At 44.4% G+C, this 19,388-nt stretch overlaps 2 protein-coding genes across 3 annotated transcripts; one reads left to right on the top strand and one right to left on the bottom strand.

Moving 5' to 3' along the window:
* The first annotated feature begins 3,125 nt into the window (after window positions 1–3,125).
* On the top strand, window positions 3,126–4,646 carry S100a12 (S100 calcium binding protein A12). The gene is made up of 3 exons (XM_013015121.1): window positions 3,126–3,230; window positions 3,750–3,909; window positions 4,383–4,646. The coding sequence occupies exons 2-3, from the start codon at window positions 3,772–3,774 to the stop codon at window positions 4,521–4,523; spliced, it is 279 nt and encodes a 92-aa protein (XP_012870575.1). The 5' UTR covers window positions 3,126–3,230; window positions 3,750–3,771; the 3' UTR covers window positions 4,524–4,646.
* Window positions 4,647–13,405: 8,759 nt separating this feature from the next.
* Window positions 13,406–16,197, bottom strand: S100a9 (S100 calcium binding protein A9). Of its 2 annotated transcripts, XM_013014974.1 has the most exons (3): window positions 16,117–16,197; window positions 15,083–15,245; window positions 13,406–13,793 (listed from the first exon to the last, which is right to left on the bottom strand). In XM_013014974.1, exons 2-3 carry the CDS (start codon window positions 15,230–15,232, stop codon window positions 13,521–13,523), a joined length of 423 nt encoding a protein of 140 aa, XP_012870428.1. In that variant the 5' UTR covers window positions 15,233–15,245; window positions 16,117–16,197; the 3' UTR covers window positions 13,406–13,520. The 2 variants fall into 2 exon arrangements, with proteins under 2 accessions (XP_012870428.1, XP_012870427.1); XM_013014973.1 differs by lacking the exon at window positions 16,117–16,197 and having other exon boundaries at window positions 15,083–15,279.
* Window positions 16,198–19,388: the final 3,191 nt, after the last annotated feature.

The raw sequence follows: 19,388 nt of genomic DNA, 5'->3' as shown, positions 1-19,388 counted from the left end.
TGGGTCAACAATATTGCATTCTGATTGTATCAGTTCAGGTGTCATATGGAGCCAGGCCTTGGGTACCAGATTCAGGGAGGCTTGAGAGTATATGAAATGAATTAGCATTGCTAAATGAGATACGGTAAAAGATGCAGTACCTACAGAGATGCAGTAGAAGAAACAAATCTCCCTAATAGTCTTGGCTGCTTCAGTGATCCTAGTTGCCTTTGGTATATAAAACCCAGGATAGATTATTTTTAAAGTCAGCTCAGTGCAACATGGAGACTGCAGAGAGATGACACTCTATATACCACAGGTGGTTTTCCTGAGTCTTTTTTTGTTGTTGCCAGTATTGGAGATTAAACTCAAGGCCTGGGTACTGTTCCTTAGCCTTTTCTGCTCAAGGCTGGTGCTCTACAACTTGAGCCATAAGTCTGCTTCTGGCCTTTTGGTGGTGCTGGAGGTAAGAATCTCATGGACTTTCCTGCCTCAGCTGGATTCAAACGGTGACCCTCAGATCTCAGCCTCCTGAGTAGGTAAGACTGCAGGCATGAGCCACTGATGCCTGGTGGTTTTCTTGAATCTTGAACTGCTTTACCATGAATCCTAGGCTTCTGCTGCTCATGGTTGCCAAATTGTGAGTAATAAAATTTCTTTGTGTGCATGTGTCCTGCCTTATTGGATTCCTGCAAATGGTAAAGTAACCAGTAGGAAGTGAACCTACTTCACAGGTAGTGGTTACCCTACTCCAAATTTAGGGAGTGTAATGGATAAACCAGAAGGAAGTCATGGAGTTATTGGTTTATCTTCTTTTCTGGAAACTTTAGGGTCTGTTCTGAAAATGTTCTGCTCCAGCTTTGCATCCTGGAACAACTTAGGGAGAATACTCCTTGCTTCCTTGGCCTCATTACCTCCATCGACATAAACAATTAAGGGGATATCCTATTTGTTGGAACTGAGGACATGCTAACCTACCCCTAAAACAACGAACAGCATTGCCTCTGCTTTTCTGGCATACCTGTGTCCATCCACCTATTGTAGCTTGGGTCTGGAATCTTCCCCAGCAGTTCACATGTTGGATGCTAGGTCCCCAGGCTGCTGCTTTTGTGGGATGTAGTGAAACCTTGGAGAGGTGGAGCCTAGGGAGAGGTCCTTAGGTCACTGGAGATGTGTCTCAGTGGGGGTGGGGGGGTGGGCTTTGGACTTTATCCCCTTTCTCTCTCTCTCTTTGTTCCCTGGTTCCTGATGTGAAAATAGTTTCCTTCTGCCACATACTGTCACCATGAGCACCACAGGCCCAAAGCAATAGGGCCAATCGACCATGTGTCAAAATCTTTAAAACTGTGAGAAAAGCCAATGCTTTCTCTTTTATAAGTTAATTTTCTGAGATAATTCATTATAATGATAGTAAGCTGATACATACTAGCCTCTTTTTTTTTTGTCAGTTATGGAGCTTTAACTCAGGGTCTGGGGGCTGTCCTTGAACTTTTGTTCTCAAGGCTAATGCTCTACCACTTTGAGCTATAGATCTACTTTCAGATTTTAGGTAACTCCTGGTACCTGGTGGTCAGGCCCCTTAAAAGTTGGGTCTGGGCTGGGCATAGGTGCTCAAGTCTGTGCTGGCTGGGCTGAATGTCACACTATGGGTCTGGGTGAAAGGCAGTAGAAGAAACGTGCAAAAAATCATAGTAGTCTGCTTCCAGGACTTTCTTGCTATGCTCAACTCCAGGAACAAATGAGGCTGAGGCAATAACCTCACAGATGAAGATATAGGCTCACAGAGGTCAAGGATGTCCAAGGGCTCAGAGCTGGTCCAAAGAGCCCTCATGGGGCTCCACACTGGGCTGGCAAGCAGTCTTGGTCCCAGCTCATGGGCTGAGTGAACCTGGGTCCCAGCCTAGCATGGACAAGCTATAAGCTTGTCATCCCGACAGTCCTTGGCACTTCCTCTCTTTCACTGGGTAAACTTTTTGTGTTATGGCTTAGAAAGGTATCTGAACTCATTTGGTTGTAAGTTCTGGAAGGACAGCCATCTTTTCTTCTTAGTTGTTGTTCCTGCATTCCTGAGCTTAACCTGGTGTTTTTCATACAGTGATTTTGGGGGTATGGGCTGTCCCCAACATAGGCTCTATGGTTTCCTTCATTTGTAATAATTAGTATAAACCTAAGTTAGTCCTGACAGAGAATCATACTAGCTCAAGATCTATGAACATATGACCACACAAAATGAACTCTAAAACACGGAAACAACAGGTTTTTTTTTTTTTTAGTTGTCAACCTTGATGTTGACAATGTACTGTATTTAGTTCTTCCTTCTTATTTTATTTCATTTTTCTTTTTTCCATTGGTTTATCCCTGACAATCTCTGTCTCTGATTGTAGTACCCTCTATCTTGTAGATGCATTTATATGATTGGGGGAAGGCAAATAACACAATGCTGAAAGAAGTACAAAAGATGACCGATTACAACAAAGATACTCACAGGACACTATGTCGGAAATGAACTTTACAATTTTGTGGTGGTGGGGGGGGGAGAAGTAGGGGGAAGGAAAAGATGGGAGAGAACAACAATGGAGTGGGTAACAATGTTCAATGAGAAAGGTACCTTACTCATGATGTAACTAATTCCTCTGTACAGCATCTTTACAATAAAATAAAATTTAAAAATGTATATGCTAAAAAATAAAAAGAAAATCTGAGGACATACATTTTTAAAAAGGTCAATTGGGAATTGACAAAGACTGGGGGAAAAACTCATCAGGAACAGATACAAAATATTTTACAACTACCAAAAATCTTATTTCTAAAACAAGATGGATAAACAGGATTTTTAAAGATGTCTATTGACATTTGGGGGGGGATTGTAGTGGAAAAGATTTTAAAGGCAGACAATGTTGGATTTGACACTTAGTTACTTAACTTTTGAATGCAATTTCTCCATCAGCAAGATAGATGTCCTGTCAGTGCCAGAAATGTGCAGGGCATTTCAGTGTGGATGGGTGGGTGGTGTCGGGTTTTGCTTCAGGATGAGTGAAATCTGAGTGGCTCCTGTTACAGTCAAAGCCACAGGTCAAATCTGCTCTTGCATAACTGTGTCATGTCAGACAACCATCTCAAGATGAATCATAGGGAGATTTCTTCACGCAAGGTTGAAGCTGAAGCCTGGACTGTCTTATAAAAGCCTCCTTGCCTGGGGTCTAACACGAGTGCCGATTTCTAGCTAAAGCTCCACACTTGAGCACTGAGTGGTAAGTACCCTTTCCTTGACTGGGTCCTTCAGTGGTCCATAGGCTTGTGGTTGTTGGTGGCCATGTGGCAATCACAGTGTTGGAAACCACAGATCTCTATTTTTACCTGGGCACTTCTGGGCTAACACTATAGTTTGGGTTCAATTCAAGCTCTTAGTAGGAGTGGAGTTGTAATGGTCTTTAGGGGACATGAAGCCAAAAAAGTGAATAGCCTGGCCAACCCAAAACCCTTCCTAGATGAGTTTGAGTGAGCAATAACTTCCAAATGATCCTGCCTGGTGGATGAGGTGGTAGGGGGCACCATGGCTAATTGGAAGAATATTTTTTTTTTCTTCAGGCTTTAGACATGGTCACATAAACTTTTCTTCCCTATTCTATCTACTTAAAAATTTCACCATGGGTTAAACAGAGTAAATCTGGAGGACTTCATGCTTTGAGTCCTAGAGGCAGAAAGAGGGAAGAGTAGACATTGAATGGGGTAGGGGAGGAATTGCTACGAGATCTCCATTGTCTTCTAAGAGGTTAACGTGAAGTTGCAAAGATGCCTACACTGGAAGACCACTTGGAGGGCATCATCAATATCTTCCACCAGTACTCAATTCGGACGGATCATCCTGACACCCTCACCAAGAGTGAGCTGAAGAAGCTGATTATAAGGGAGCTTGCAAACACCATCAAGGTAGGTGATATTCTTTTCATCACCATTGCTGCTCTCCCTTGCGGAAGGAATGGCAGATCCTGGAGGAGGATGGTGGAACATGAGTTGGGGTGGATATTGCTCTAGTTTGAACTCCCAAGGATATTCTCTCCCTGTGGTGGAGTAGGGCCTCACCTGCCCCCTCTCAGGAACTCTCCAACCCCTTGGCTTTGCTTATTTTTCTCCTGGGATCTGTTTCCTCATAAGTAAAGGGAGTGGTGGGTGAGGTGAACTTTAGAGCATGTTCTAGGTCAAGCCTTGTGTGACTCCAGGACGGTTCATGACATGTACAACCTCTTCTTCTTCTTTTTTTTTTGTCTTGTGCCGTTTAATATCTTAATGTTTCTCGGCCTGCCTACCCCGAACCCTGAGGGATGAGAGGTCTGAGAGCCGTGGGGAAAAGAGTCTTAATGGAGGTTTTGAGCTCAAGGGTTTCTGCTTTTTCTTTCTCTTAGAACACCAAAGATCAAGCTACAATTGACAGAATATTCAAGGAGCTGGATGATAATGGTGACGGGGAGGTCAGCTTTAGGGAATTCTTATTCCTGTTGGCCTCTGTGTTGGAGACTGCCCATGAAAACATCCACAAGGAATAGAAAACTCTCTGAGGGCCTTTTCACCAGCAAGGTCCCCAAGAAGGCATTTACTTCTTCTCATCAAAGCCCTGCCTTGCCCAGGGCAGTAGAGTGTGAATAAATGTACTTGAGAAAAATTGTGAATGGTGTCTGCACATTTTCATTCTCTGAACCGTGGTCTCCTGATTCCTGGTGCCTTATCCCTGCCAACTGTCTCAGTTAGACCCCTTTATAGCCCCTGCTCCATTTGTTCACCAGATATTTATGCAAAGTCCATTGTTGATTCACCCATTTATTCAACCTGCACATGTTCGATGAACACCTATGATAGCCAAAGACCAGTGACCCTACTAAGTAATTTTCCTCTCCAAAGTATGCATTCTATTGGGAAACAAACAAATGCATACATATGTAAGAATGCAGCATATGCTATACTGGTAGGTAATGATAAGTGAAGAAAAGAAAACTAAAGTGGAGAAGTTGGGTTAGGGTGAAAGGGGAAGGAGTGGGCTGTTGGCTTGGATGTTGGGGTGGTCATTGTATGCATTTGAGCAGGAATCAGAAAGAAATGAAGAAGAGCAGCTTGCAGATTGTCTGGTGGTTTCTGGGAGATACACCAAGACCTTGAGATGGGGTCATGATTGGCTGGTTTAAAGGACAGCACAAAAACCAGTGTAGGGGATGGGAAGGTGGCTCAGTGGTAGAGTGCTTGCCTTGCATGCCTGAGGCCCTGGGTTCGATTCCTCAGCACCACATAAGCAAAAAGAAAAAAAAGCCGGAAGTGGTGCTGTGGCTCAAGTGGTAGAGTGCTAGCCTTGAGCTGAAGAGCTGAGGGACAGCGCCCAGGCCCAAAGTTCAGGCCCCAAGACCAGACCCCCCCCCCCAAAAAAGCCAGTGTATAACTGGTGTGCATGAAGTACAGTCACTGAAATGGAGAGTTAGGTATGCGTGTGTATCTACAGATGACATAAATGCGATTGCTTCAACAATATAAATATTATGGAGTTTCTTTACATTCGCTTCGTTTTGTCTTAAGCCTTTGAGTTCTAGTACATATTTTATACTTGTGATACATCAATCTCATAGCTATGGCTACATTTCAAGGGTTCAAAAAGCCATATGCAGCTCACAGTTACTGTATTGAATGGTGCAGCCTCTGGGCACTGGAGACATAAAGTAAGGCTAGGCATTAGGGGTGGTCAGATGCTGAAGACATTTAAGAGGTGGGAAGTGAGAAATAAAAGATTACTCGAAACCCCCCCCCCCCGCCATCTTGTGCTGGATATTGGAGGACACAAGACTTAAGTCCTTGTTGTAAGATGCTTGGGTCTGGTTGGAGAAAACCTGAGTCAACAGAAATTTCCATGCAATGGGATGTGTGCTTTTGACAGAAGTAAAGCACAGGACACGTGGGAGCCTGTGGGAGAAAAGGAGGGTGGCCTTGCTTGGGAGAAAGGAGAAGCCATTTAAAATTCCTCAAAGAGGGGATATCTGGTCATGGTATTTTGGGTCATACTTGGAAAGGAGGAAAATGCTTCAGAATTTACATGTCCATGAACATGGGATAGTAAAGTTCAATTTCTCTGATTCTCTCGAAGGGGGGAAAGAGTGAGAAGGAGTTGAGAAGAACAAAGGAGAAGGGACTAGAGAGACGAGTACTATGCTTTGTCCACTAGCGCCAGCTCAGAGGGAGGTGTTTGCTATGCTTTAGATATTTGTGCTACTCCAAAGTTCATGTTAAAATGCAATCCTTTCTGCTTCTACCAGACTCAACACCCCAAACCCTTCTATAATCATAATGATGTTTGGCTGATGTGAGTCAGTATGTATGACAGTGATCCATAAAATTATCATGCAGCTGAATAAATTCCCTATTGCTCAGTAATGTCCACACAAGGCATGACAGCTGTGTTTGCAGTGTTGGTAGTGTGAACGTCACACTGCCAGTTCTATAGAAGCATAGCACATATAACTATGTCAGTAAAAATTTTTGATAATACATGACTAAGTGATCATTTTATGTACTTTTTTATCTTTAATTATTAATTAATTATTCTTTTGTGCCGATACTGGAGCTTGAATTTAGGGCCCCTCTCGCAATTAGCTTTTGGACTCAGGCTGTGAATAGCAGCTCTCAGCCCGGAGATCCAGGAGATCACACGGAGTAAGAGGAGTTAAGGCTGTCTTCCTCTCAGCAGATGATGGCTAGATTGTTAGCGTCTCTGGGCTGATGAGTACTGCCTGGGTTTGTTAGATGATATCTGAAAACATAGACCCCCTGGGGAAACCAGGAGGTTTTGTGTTTTTCTTCTTGGTGCTATTTTTTTTGTATATGTGGATGGGTGCTGGTACTGGAGCTGGGACTCAAGACTTTGTGCTCTCATTTGGCTTTTTTTGCTCAAGGCTAGCACTCTTATCTTGATCCATATCTTTACTTCCATATTTTTACTGGTTAATTGGATTTTATTTGGAGACTCCTGGATTTGTTAGATCTCAGCCTCATGAGTAGCCAGTATTGTAAGTATGAGCCGCCAGCATCCTGCTACCTTTATCATTTTTCAGAGCATATTTTTCCTACTTACAAAAGCATTTACTGAAAAGCAACATGCTGTGTTTCACCTAAGGCAACAGCCTCACACATCTGTTTATATCTCCTGATTGCATCAAGAAGCCATAGAGTGATTGACCTCTATTGTCCAGCTTCATGTAATCATACTCTTAGATTTGAACAAATTGCCTTGTCCCTGTTATGCATAAGGGCTGGCTGTGATGTTGCGCGTAATTCCAATTATGTGGGAAGGGTGGGAGGATTATGGTGCAAGGCCCACCTAGGGCAAAAAGTATGAGATCACAGCAGAAAAATAAACTAAAGCAAAATGGACTGAGGGGAGTGTATAACTCAAGTGATAGAGCACTTGCCTAGCAAGCAAGAGTTCAGATCTGCTAGGGCCAACATAAAACCAAAAACAAACCAAAATCAACACCAGAAAATAGCATATAACTGTATTCTCCTATGGTGATTTTCCTCTTTCATTATTGATAGGACACTTGGCAGCCAAGCATTGTGTTTTGGAGGCATTTTCTCTGGTTAGAAATGATCCTAGTGCCTGACATTGACCAAGATGCATTGTACTCCTAAATGAACATGTTGAACTGAAACTCCTTCATACAACTATTTAAAGATGAACAATAATGATGATAATAATGCTTTTAGTTACTTTGCAAAGGTCTGTCCTCTTAATTAGAGAGAGTGAGAAAGTTCTCAGAGAGGATGAGGAAAAATTGGAAGGCGAAAGAGAGGGCAAGAAGGTCAAGAAGGAAAGGGGAGAGAGACGGGGAGAGGAGGGAGAAAGGAACAGATTGACTGAGGTGGTACATCCCCAGGCTTCAGGCTGGAATCCTGACTCTTGCATGCTTGCCTGTGCACCTTTTCTCTCTTACCTCAGGTCTTGGCAACACTTCCTTTCCTTCACCATAAGATCTACATACAAAGATGGTCTCCCTTCTGGGGTTTATTTATCTATCTTTTTGGGTCTATTTTCAGAAGACAGAGTGAGGGAGGGGGTGCAGTAGGGCTTAGGTCTTAGGTTAGAGGAATTGGTTTAGGTAAACAAGCAATAGGGCTGAAGCAACCAGCTGTTTCAGTCTTGTCACCTTGGTAATTGTGATGTCAAAATCCATGACCCAGGGCTTTCTAAAATAGAGATTTCAAGCAACTGCTGGGAAGGGGTAGGACCCTGGGTTGGGCTCTGGAGTTTACTTCAGAGCAGGAACTGTATTAGGGTTGTGTAAGATTGCCTCACCGGGCTGGTGAAGTAAGGTCTTGGCAAACAGCACAACATTGACAATACTTTATTTGTTCCAAATGGGGTTGTGGGCTGTACTTTGCTTCATTGAGATGGAGCTTGGGCTAGTTTGAGATTCTGACCAAATTTGCACTTTCTGCAAAGTGGCAGCAGAAGCTCTGTTTAACTCTTACCTGGACTGTTGTGATGATCTCCTAGAGTGTCTGTGGTCTTGTCCCCCAAATTCAGGCCATAAACTTCAGGAAGAGAGACTTTCATAAAGCACAGATATCACCTTCCCTACCCAAAGCCCCTTTATGGAGTCTGTGGTTCACTCTGTGAGGGGTGAGTTTCTTAGCCTGGCATCTGTCCTGTTATAGGTGTTATCTCTCCTCTTCAAACCCCTCCGCTCTTCATTCTCTCTCATGCCCATGTCTGACACCTCCAGGCCTTTGCACATGTACTCTCCTCTCTCAAAACATGTTTCTGTTAATTCTGATGTCTCTAGCTTCCAGCCTCAATGCTACTTGGACCCTCATCCTTCCAGGGAGATAGCTTCACAAAAGGAGGTATTCCTACCCCCAAGTCCCACTTCATTGCGTACTTTCATGGCCTTTCATTTCTCATATTACAATGACTTGAGGAGCAGTTCTCTTGTCTGTTCTGCAGACCTGGATTTCCTGGCAAATAAGACTGAGCCTTATCTACCACAGTAGTCCTCAGGAGCATTATGCAAGGCTTAACCCATACTACCATAAAAGCCTAGTTAATTTCTTTTGGGTGAACAAGTAGACAAGTGAATGGAGAGAGTTCATTCTTCTCCAAAATTCTAGCCACTTCACACTACCCAGATCCTGGAGCATGTTAGGACGAATGCTATGTGTCTGGACTAAGTCCAGCAGTTCAGGCTACTGTTTGGGTCTTCCTCATCCTTCCAAGAAAGATAGCCAGAAGTTCAGGTTCCACTGCTAACTCCACAAAAGGAGGACAGTTTTCCTCTATAAGAACTGGGAAGCAATCATCTGATGACAGGTGCTGTCTGGTTCTTTAGTCACTGTGGTGGTGGGGAAAACACCCAAACTTTATGTTTCCCTGAAGGCATCATTAATCATAGATGCAGACTTTGAGTCTCATGTAGGGTGGCAATCTTAGTGTTGGCAGTAGTTCTCTTACTTTCTATGTGAGGGAAGAACTCCTACTCGCTATTCCACAGAACCTATTTTTCTTTTTGAATGGAAGGGGGAAAGGAAGGGGCCAAATCATCATAACTGCCTCTGTTAAACCATGTTATAGGAAAATCCCATAGGATCCATGGCTTTTAACAACAAATATCATTCTAGCAAGTTCTAGGTCTGAGTATGTCTTAACACTCAGACTGCGTTCAAGGAGTCCCAAAGACAAGAAGAAGCACTCTTGATATCTAAAAAGGTTTCTCCTCTCTGCCCTTTGCCAGCTTCCAAGTCAGCTGGCATAATGAAGTCCCTCAAAGCTAACTTTCCTCATCTTCAGCTCTACTTAACACCGGAGCTCTATATTCTCCCTCATCTAATCTGTTTCCAGATCTATTGGGCCCTATGCCAATCCTGCCTTGGTTTATTCAATCTCAATGTTCACAGAGAACTTCTTCCATGCCAGCATCTGGGGGTATAGAGCAGGCTAACATAGGCCCTGCTGTCAAGGAGTTCAGAGTCAGGCTTGCAGATGAGTGCTTCCCATTCAGAATTTTGAATGGCGGACCTGTTAGAGAGTTATGTGGTTCCCACAGGAGGGGATGTATTCATGGAGACAGATAACTGATTGAGAGCTGGGGCATTCAAAAAAGCATTAGATATACCAAAATAGAGAAAAGTATTTCTGGCACAGAGGTGAAGAAGCCAGACAAAGCTCAGTTAGGGGTTTGAATTCAGGGCCTTGTACTTGCTAGATAGGCACTCTACCACTTAAGCCACACACGCAGCCCTAGTAAGAGAGTTTTAAAGTAGATGAATCAATGTATGGGTGGAAGAAAGCATGTAAGGGATTAAATTTACTGAATATCCCTAAAAGGTCAGGAGGGTGAATAGCATGAGTGCCTGGCAGTCACAAGGAGGCAGCTGTTGACTCAGAGTAATTAATACTTTGAGTGTCACTGCCAAAGGAGGGAAATCCCTTTCTGGAGGAGCAGGTAAGGTTGGTTCAATCACACCGCAAGGATGTTAGTGAAACTCACTCAAGGGTGGGCCTTTGACAGGTTGGACTGAATCAATAGTTTTCAGATTTTTTTTCCCCACAGCAAATCTTTTTTCTCTGAATCTAAATGTCCAGTTTAGATTTGAATAGGACTTCAGATTCCCATAAACATGCTGACTCCTACCTTTAAGCCGGAGAAGCTATGATGATCACCCAGAAGGTTTACATTACATGTTTTTTTTTTTTTACATTACATGTTTTTGATCCCATTCTTTTTCCTCTTTCCCTGCCAATAACTTCTCCTGAAAAAAAAAGGTGCATGAGACATGTGAGCAATTTTAGACAAATTTAGTAATTTGTGTAGTCAATATATGTTGAGAGTCTATACTGTGTCATTGCCCACTTTAGGTGCTGGGAATAAAGTATCTATAGTATAAGACAGAGGCATGGAATTTACCCTTGTGGGGTTCAGTCTAGCGTGGGATACAGTCACAGACATATTTATGGCACATTATGATGAGTAATGGTGGCAGAGGAAGTGGGAGAAGCACCCTCCTACTCTGACTGAAGCAGAATAGAGCAAGGGTCCTGGCAAGGCTAGCATTAGAACTCAGGTATCCTGGCTGTTCCTTTTTCCCCTGTATGAATCTGTGTGCATAATGGAAGAAAGATGGTGATGCATCCCTAGATGTGAGTGTGGGGAAGAAAGTTGTCAGATAAGTAAATATTCTTTGCTCCAGGTCTCCAAGTCAAGCCTTTTATGAAGTGCTGGCAAGGGCTTCTTGACTCTGTTACACAAGCTCACTAAGTGGAGATAGTTCCTGGGCCCTTCATTGTTCTCTCCCATAGCAGAGCTGTAGGGGATGAGGAGGTGGTTGGGGCAGGGATGGATTTAGGAAGAGGACTTTTGAACAAGAGTGTGGTCAGGAAGGCTGGAGTCCCAACCACAGTGTCAGTAAGGAGATTGTTGACATTGACTCTGGAAGCTCCTACCTTTTATGCTTAGCCCTGGGGAAAGACCCTGGAGGCTCAGGCAATGAAACAAATGAATTCCAGACCCCCTGTCTCACTGTACAACTTGGATCAATCAGCTTTACTACGGGGTGACCTTCAGGCTGATTTCTCTTCTGCTCTATACTTTAGTGAACCATTGACTAATTGTTAGTCTTTCTCCAGTGGCCACAAATTCACACATATGAATCTTCACTCTACTGAAAGGATTGGTGTATGTGTGTGTGTGTGTTTAGAGAATCTTTTTTTATTTTTTGTCAGGTTGTGGGGTCTGAACTCTGGGCTTGGGCTCTGTCCCTCAGCTCTTCAGCTCAAGGCTAGCACTCTACCATTTGAGCCACAGTGCCACTTCTGGCTTTTTTTCTGTTTATGTGGTGCTGAGGAATCGAACCCAGGGCCTCATGCATGCAAGGCAAGTGCTCTACCACTGAGCCACCTTCCCAGCCCCCTGTTTAGAGAATGTTAATATGGTTGTAGCTTGCATAGGCACTTTATGGTCAGAGATCATGGAGATGAAGGAGGAGTCACTTGAGTCTCTCTGAGGTAGGCACTTGGGTCCAAAGGCTGCAAAAGACAGCAACTCTGGGGAAGATGGAGTCAGGCCAGGTCACAGATTTTACAGAGAGGAACAAATGTCCCTGCTGGCTTGAGCTCTCAGCTGTTGACTAGCAACTGGAGGATTCTCTATCATCTCTTAAGGCTTAACGTAAGAATCTTCAGTTGCTAGAAGCTCAATGGACTCAGAGCACAAGCTCCTTCTGTGACACATGGTGACTTTAATTACACAGCATGGTTTGGAGTTCATTTCTTTTGTTGGGCATGCAAGTGCTCTTTTCACTCTACCATCCTGCCAGGGCTAGAGTAGGCAAAGGGCTAACTCCTACTTCCCATGTAACCACCTTTTATTCCCTGCCAGGATCCAATAAGAGCTCCAACTTCCCTCTTGGATCCAGAAATGAGTTTGCAAGTTCTTGTTCCCACTGCTTGAGTTCCAGTATTCCTCCCCATACTAAGCATTGTCTTGATTCATCTCAAAAAGACTTCCAGATAAATAGTATTGTGTGTGTGTGTGTGTGTGTGTGTGTGTGTGTGTGTGTGTGCTGGTACCAGGACTTGAACTCAGGGCCTCATGCTCTTGCTCAGCTTCCTTGCTCATGGCTTGGGTTTTACCACTTGAACCACACCTTCAACCCACTGTTTTGCTGGCTAATTAGGGATGGAGTCTCACAGAATTTTCCAGCTCAAGCTGGCTTCAGAACCTCTGTTCTCCAGGTCTCAGCTTCTGAAGTAGCTAGGATGGAATAGATTTTTGTTAACAGAAAGTGTAGAGTGGAAAGCTATGGGCAAACAAGGGCTGGGCTGGATAGGAAGGTGGCTGGCACCCTGAAGGGAAGAGATAATTCGTCTTTGCTGAACAGGATGACTGGAACCTGAGCAGTTAGGCTAACATTAGAGATGAGAACAGTCAGAGGTATATATAAGGGGCTCAGAACAGATTCACATCTTCTTCTCATTTTCTTCTCTTCTCTCTCTGTGTGTGTGTAGGGGGGGTGTGTTGCTACTGAGGCTTGAACTTGGGCCTTTGCATTGTCTCTTAGCTTTTCTGCTTAGGGCTAGCACTCTACTACTTGAGCCACATTTCCACTTCTAGTTGTTGTTTTTTTTTGGGGGGGGGAGGTTAATTGGAGATATAAGTGTCATGGACTTTCCTACTTAGGCTGGCTTTGAACTGTGATTTTAGGCTGTCTTTGAATTGCTATCATCAGATCTCAGCTTTTTGAGGACCTAAGATATAGGCGTGAGCCACCTACAACTGGCCTTGTTCTCATTTTCTGATGACTAAATGGAGACATTTTGCGGCAGACCAGGGCAGGGCTTCCCAGTGTTTAGACCTCTGGGGAGAAAAAGTTGGGAAGGGAGCACACATACAAAGAGCACTGGTATAGAGAAAGACTTTATTTTCTTTCATCTTCCCTCCCCACAGCCAAGGTGATCTGACATGACATTCCCCATGGCTCTAGTTGGACAGGTGCAGAGTGGCCTGCCTCATTGATTAGTGGCCGTGACCATGGCCATGACCATGGCTATGTCCATGTCCATGGCCAGGACCTTGAGCTTGACCACGGCCAGAGCCCTGGCAACCCCCCCCAAGGCCTGGTCCGTGGCTGTGGCCTTCCCCGTGGGCATTCTTGTGCATCTCTTCATGGGAGGCGTTGATCAGCCTTGCGATCAGGATGGCAAACTCATTGAAGTCCAGCGTCTGGTCCTGGTTAGTATCCAGGTCCTCCAGGATTTCATTTATTTCTTTTTCATCCCGATTCTCCTTCTGCAGATGTAAGAGAGAGGACCATTAGGGATGGGTGTGGCCAGAGGTGGAGACTAAGGAGCACAGAGAATGAGCAGATGGCAAATACCCAAGGAAAAACCTTAAAAAGATAGAGAATTGACATGAAGCAGATGCTAAGCACTTTCTAATTTATTCCCTAGGCAGTGTACAACTTGAGTACTATGAATATTTTACAAAAGAAGGTCAGATAGTCCATAAATCTAGAAATCTCCTCTCATTTGGTCCTTGTAGCAACCTTCTAACAAGAAACAGACATAGTCTCTTCTTTGGTAAAGCCTTGGGGAAACTGAGTCTTATAAATTGGTTAGTAAACTTTACAGGTTGAAAAGCCTCAAAAGCAGGGGAGTAGAGATAGAGATGCAAATTCAGATCTGACTTAAAGCCCTAGCTGTACTCACTCTTTCCTCTCCCCTTTCTCTCTGTCTATTCTGACTCTGCACCTTGCGAGGGAGTCATCAGTGTCCCTAATACCGCCCATGGTGGCATTTCTCTACCCTATAAGGATGAGAGAAAAGATCCAGGAGAGCTGGGCACTTGCTCCCCGATGGCTGGTTTTAGGGCTAGAATGGAGACCTGGACTCATACATTCCAGCCTTCTTCATCCAGGCCTTTGATGCCCCAAAGGTGAAAAGAAAACACAGAGACTACTGGAGGAAATTTCTTTCTGCTCCTCACCCCCCCTGCCAAGAACTACTTAAGAATTTTCCAACCTAGGGAATGCACGGAGGATATTGATTTGAGTATTGTCAGCATTGTGCTGGGAGCATTCCACGTGCTCTTTATTTCTCTAGTTTCGATCCTAGACTCTGGTTTCTCACCTGAGCCTCAGTGGCCCTCATGTTCCTGCTAGAGTTCATCCTCAGGTGCTTGCCTTCCTGGAAACCAGGTACTCAAATATCACCTCCTCAAAATGGGCCCTGCGTCTACCCTCGTGAGTCAGCTCTGCCCCACTTCGTGTAGACCACCTTAGAGTGTAGACTCTATCTGACACTTACTGACTGACATTAGATTTACCTGTTTTCATTCATTATTGTGTTGTGCGTTGCCCCCACTGGATCGTGGGTCCCCTGTTTGCCACCTTGTCCCTGTGCCCAGAACAGGATGTCACACACAGCAGATGTTCAATGGACCAATCTCTTGACAGTTGGTATCATTTAACTTTTAGCCCCCTCTAGTAACAGCTCTGGGTGCCTCTGAGTGAAAGGGGCTGGAATTGACCCCTTGACTGCTGAGCCCACAACCACTTAACAGCCCCTTAACCACTCTACCTTGAGGAAGTTTTGCAGCTCCTTTTTCACCAGCTGTTTGAATTCCTTCTTGTTCAGGGTGTCTCGGTTCCCCTGCCGGTTAGAGTACTGGTGGAAAACGTCGACGATGGTTTCTAAGTGTTTTTCCATCTGGGGTCTTGTGTCTGCCATCTTCTTGCACTATCTGAATAATGGAGAAGCAAAGATTGGGGTGCTTAGAGAAATGGACTGCCCAGCTTTCTTGAGATTGACTCTGGCACTGACAGAAAGGGGAGGAGGCACAAAATAGAAAGAGAGTACAGGTTGGGAATGTGGTTAGTGGTAAAGTGCTTGCCTAGCATGCCTGAAACCTTGGGTTGGATTCCTCAGCACCACATAAACAGAAAAGCCAGAAGGGGTGCTGTGGCTTAAGTAATAGAGTACTAAGCTTGAGCAAAAGAGGCTCAAGGACAGCATCCAGGCCCTGACTTGAAGCCCCAGGACTGGAGGGGGGAAGGGGCAGGGAAAGAAAGAGAGTAAGCCAGTGCTGGTAGCTCATGCCTGTAATCCTAGCTACTCAAAAAGCTGAGATCTGAGGATTGAGTTTCAAGGCCAGTCTGGGCAGAAATGTCTAGGAGACTATCACTAATTGACTGTCAAAAAAAAAAAAAAGGTGGAAAATTTGAGTGAGAACATAATACCCTGAATTCAAACTCTTAACTGTGCAAAAAACTAACAGAAAAGAAAAAAAAGCTAACAATAAGGAATCAGTTAAATAACTAACTAAATAAATGAAAATAAGGCACGAGTTGCCACTTAACGAGGAGACTGCCACCCACATATGGAAAATGACTGGTAGTGCATCAGAGAATGCTAAGAAGCAAAACGTCCATACTCACCAGAGACTTTGACCTAAAAGGTCAAAGGGTACAAGCCTCCAAGAAACTGTGGAGGGAGTGATAAAGTGAACAGCATCAACTAAGAAAGGATTCTAGGCAGAGGGTTTGAAAATAAGTGGGGTAGGATGAGAAAAAGAACTGGCAGGCTCCTGCCGGGAGAGCTGGCAGCTCACTCACCTGAGTCAAGGAAGCCCACAGAGCGTTTGACAGAGCAGATTGGCCCTGGCTTTTATAGGCAGTCTCTGGATTCATGGTCTTCTCTGGGAAAGATTGCTTCATAGGTGCACAGTGTGGAAACTCTGCCAGGGAGTGGGCTGAGGAGGGGCAGGAAGTGTTCACATAGTGCTTTTTTTTTGTGTGTGTATGTGTGTGTGTGAAATTCCCCCTGCTGGGCCCAGTACTAGTTTGGGAGGAAGCTGGTTGGTTAACTTCCTTCCACTCCAACCCATGATCTTTCTGAGCAAGTCAACAAGCCTACCATGCCTTGCACTCCCTCCTGTCCTCACCTGTGAGAGCTAAAGGCTGGCTAAGAATTCCTGGGGCTCCCCCCACCTTTGCCCCAAGCCCCTCTGTCTCTCATATGTGGGCAATCTGTTCCATTGGTTTACCGGCTCAATTTCCCTCTGGGTTTGCCTGACTCTTAGGAGGGCTTGGCTTAGCCAAGGGTTGATCACCTCTGAGGAAACTTCTAATCCCAACTCTCACCCTGTGGATGTGTGATCAACCCCTTTATACTGTGGATGAAGAATTCGAAGCCCACTGATGGACCTGTCACATGGCTGATTGGCTGAAACTTGACCTAAAAGAAGATTGACCTAAAAGACAGCTGTTTTTCATTTAAAATGTTACTACCAATTTTACAAAGCAACTGTATAAATTAAAACACTTTCAAACATGGATACAACTTATTTTTCCTTTTCATTCCCATTTCCTTCTCCCTTTTCCTCCTTCTATATCCCTAATAGTTCTCTTTCTACTTTTATTCTTCCCCCCCCGCCCCTACATTACACATATGAGAGAAAATATAATATGTTTTTTTCTGAGTCTGGCTTATTTTTCTTCAATATCAACTAGTTTCCTGCAACTGATACAATTTCATACTTTTTTGTGGTTGAATAAAACTCCATTATGTGTAGACCTCATTTTCTTTATCCATTCATAGGCTGATGGGTTCCCAGGTTGGTATTATAACTTGGTTACTGTGAAGAGTGCTGAAATAAACATGAACATGAAGGTAGTGCTTATTATATACTAACTTTGATTCTTTTGGGTAGATATCAAGGAATATAATTGGAATGTAATTGGGAATAGTTGGATACAAGATATATAGTTGGATCATATGGAAGTTCTGTCTTAAAATGTTGAGGAACTTGCCTATTGATTTCCACAGTGGCTAAACTAGTTTCCACCATGTCACCTCCAGACAGTCATTGTTTTTGTTTGTTTGCTTGAAACTGGGGCTTGAACTCCATACCTGAAGCATTTGCTCATTAGCTGTGGCTCTGTCAACACCTTCAACCTTTAGATAGCCATTCTGATGGCTGTAATTTTGCTTTGCTTTTCCTGGATAGCTAAAAACACTAAGCAAGTGTCTATTCAATTTGTTTGCTGATTTATTGATTGGATTATTATATCTTTTGGTGCTTAATTTTTGGAAGTCTTTAATATATTCTGCATATTAATCTCTTGTCAGATGTATATCTGGCAAAGACTTTCTCCAATTATTGTTAAAATTTTTCTTCTTTATTAGTATATCCTGGTTGTACATAGGACTTCATTTTGACATGAACATGCATACATACACACAATGCACCTTGTTCAAATTCATTCCCCTTTTCTCCCTTTCTGTAGGCTGTCCCTTCATTCTGTTGAATGTCTCCTTTGTCGGGAAGACAATGTTTTTTTTTTTGGGTCCGGTCGTGGGGCCTGAACTCTGGGCCTGGGCGCTGTCCCTCAGCTCTTCAGCTCAAGGCTAGCGCTCTACCACTTGAGCCACAGCGCCACTTCCGGCTTTTTTCTTTTTTGCTTATGTGGTGCTGAGGAATCGAACCCAGGGCCTCATGCATGCAAGGCAAGCGCTCTACCACTGAGCCACCTTCCCAGCCCCGAAACATCCTTTGTTTGAAGGGACAGGCCATACTCAGGCTCATGTGTCCTAGGTGGTCCTGGATCTCCAGGACATTCAGGGAATTGGAACTTTAAAAAAAATAAGAATTTAAGAATTGCTAGAATATAAGAATTCCTAGTTATAAAATTTGTCAATTAATTTTTTTTGTTGGTCATGGGGCCTGAACTCTGGGCCTGGGTCCTGTCCCTTAGCTCTTCAGCTCAAGGCTAGTGCTCTACCACTTGAGCCACTGCGCCACTCCCAGCCTTTTCTGCTTATGTGGTGCTGAGGAATTGAACCCAGGGCCACATGCATGCAAGGCAAGCGCTCTACCACTAAGCCACCTTCCCAGCCCTCAATTAATTTTTAAAGGAAATAAAACCATTAACAGTGAAGCAAGGTGTGTACCGAAGTCTGTGTAAAGAACCCAGTGGTCTGCCAGTGAGTCCCTGATTCTCAGGGCTGCTTACTCCTCTTGATTGTGGCTCTTCCCAACAGGGAGGCAAGATCTACTGACTTTGGGAGCTGGGCACCGAGGAAAGGCCTGGCGTGGTGATGGCTACTGCATAACCAGTTGTTAAATGAATGAATGAATTAGGCAAACAGGAATGAAGAAAAAAGTGGGGGAGTGTGATATGAACACTGGCCTGTTGCCCTTTGCCCTTTGCACTGTGGCCTTCTCCAGAGCCACGGACTGGAATCATATAGTGTTCATTCAGGAAGAAAGTGAAGTAGGAGGGGGAGAAAAGCCTTAGTTGGTAGCAATGAGCCAGAAACAGGGTAAAAATAGACAGGAGTATCACTTTGGGGGGGGGCGGTCCCATGTTGACAACGATTCCTGTTGGGGTCTCATCCGGGCACTGAGCAGCCCATTCCTGGCTTGATTAGGAGATACTGCTGTTCTCTTGGCTTTTCCATTCAAAGCTGACACTCTATCACCTGAGCCACACCTGTGCTTCCAGCTTTTTGCTGGCTAATTAGACATCAGAGTCTCATGAAATTTCCTACCTGGGCTGGTTTCAAACCAGGTTCCATAGATCTCAGCCTTCAGAGTAGCTAGGATTACAGGTGTAAGCCACTTGTGCTTGGCAACCACCTGTGACCAGACCATTGCCCTGCCATGTTTGGGCTCTGTCCACACCAAGCCCCACTGGCTGGCCACCCTGCCCGGCAGTTCTCCTTTAAACCATGATCCTCAGCTCTCAGCCTCCTGAGTAACTAGGATTACAGGCATGAGCCACCGGCGCCAGGCTCCAACCTGGCTTCTTACACCCTCATCCCAAAGCTTTCCCAGGCCTGGAAACCTTTGTTGACTTTGCCCCAGCTGCCTCTGCTCAGAATC

This window comes from Dipodomys ordii, unplaced genomic scaffold (genome assembly GCF_000151885.1).
Source record: "Dipodomys ordii isolate 6190 unplaced genomic scaffold, Dord_2.0 Scaffold26, whole genome shotgun sequence".
NCBI lineage: Eukaryota > Metazoa > Chordata > Mammalia > Rodentia > Heteromyidae > Dipodomys > Dipodomys ordii.
Note: the sequence above shows the minus strand (reverse complement) of the source record. Positions and strands in the feature narration are given on the sequence as shown.

Bases quoted from the DNA above. Each gene is read 5' to 3' on its own strand.
- S100a12 (XM_013015121.1), top strand. From the start codon at position 3,772: ATGCCTACACTGGAAGACCACTTGGAGGGCATCATCAATATCTTCCAC. The intron at 3,910-4,382 runs GTAGGTGATATT...TCTTTCTCTTAG, and splicing joins AGCTTGCAAACACCATCAAG to AACACCAAAGATCAAGCTAC.
- S100a9 (XM_013014974.1), bottom strand. From the start codon at position 15,232: ATGGCAGACACAAGACCCCAGATGGAAAAACACTTAGAAACCATCGTC. The intron at 13,794-15,082 runs GTAGAGTGGTTA...TTACATCTGCAG, and splicing joins AGCTGCAAAACTTCCTCAAG to AAGGAGAATCGGGATGAAAA.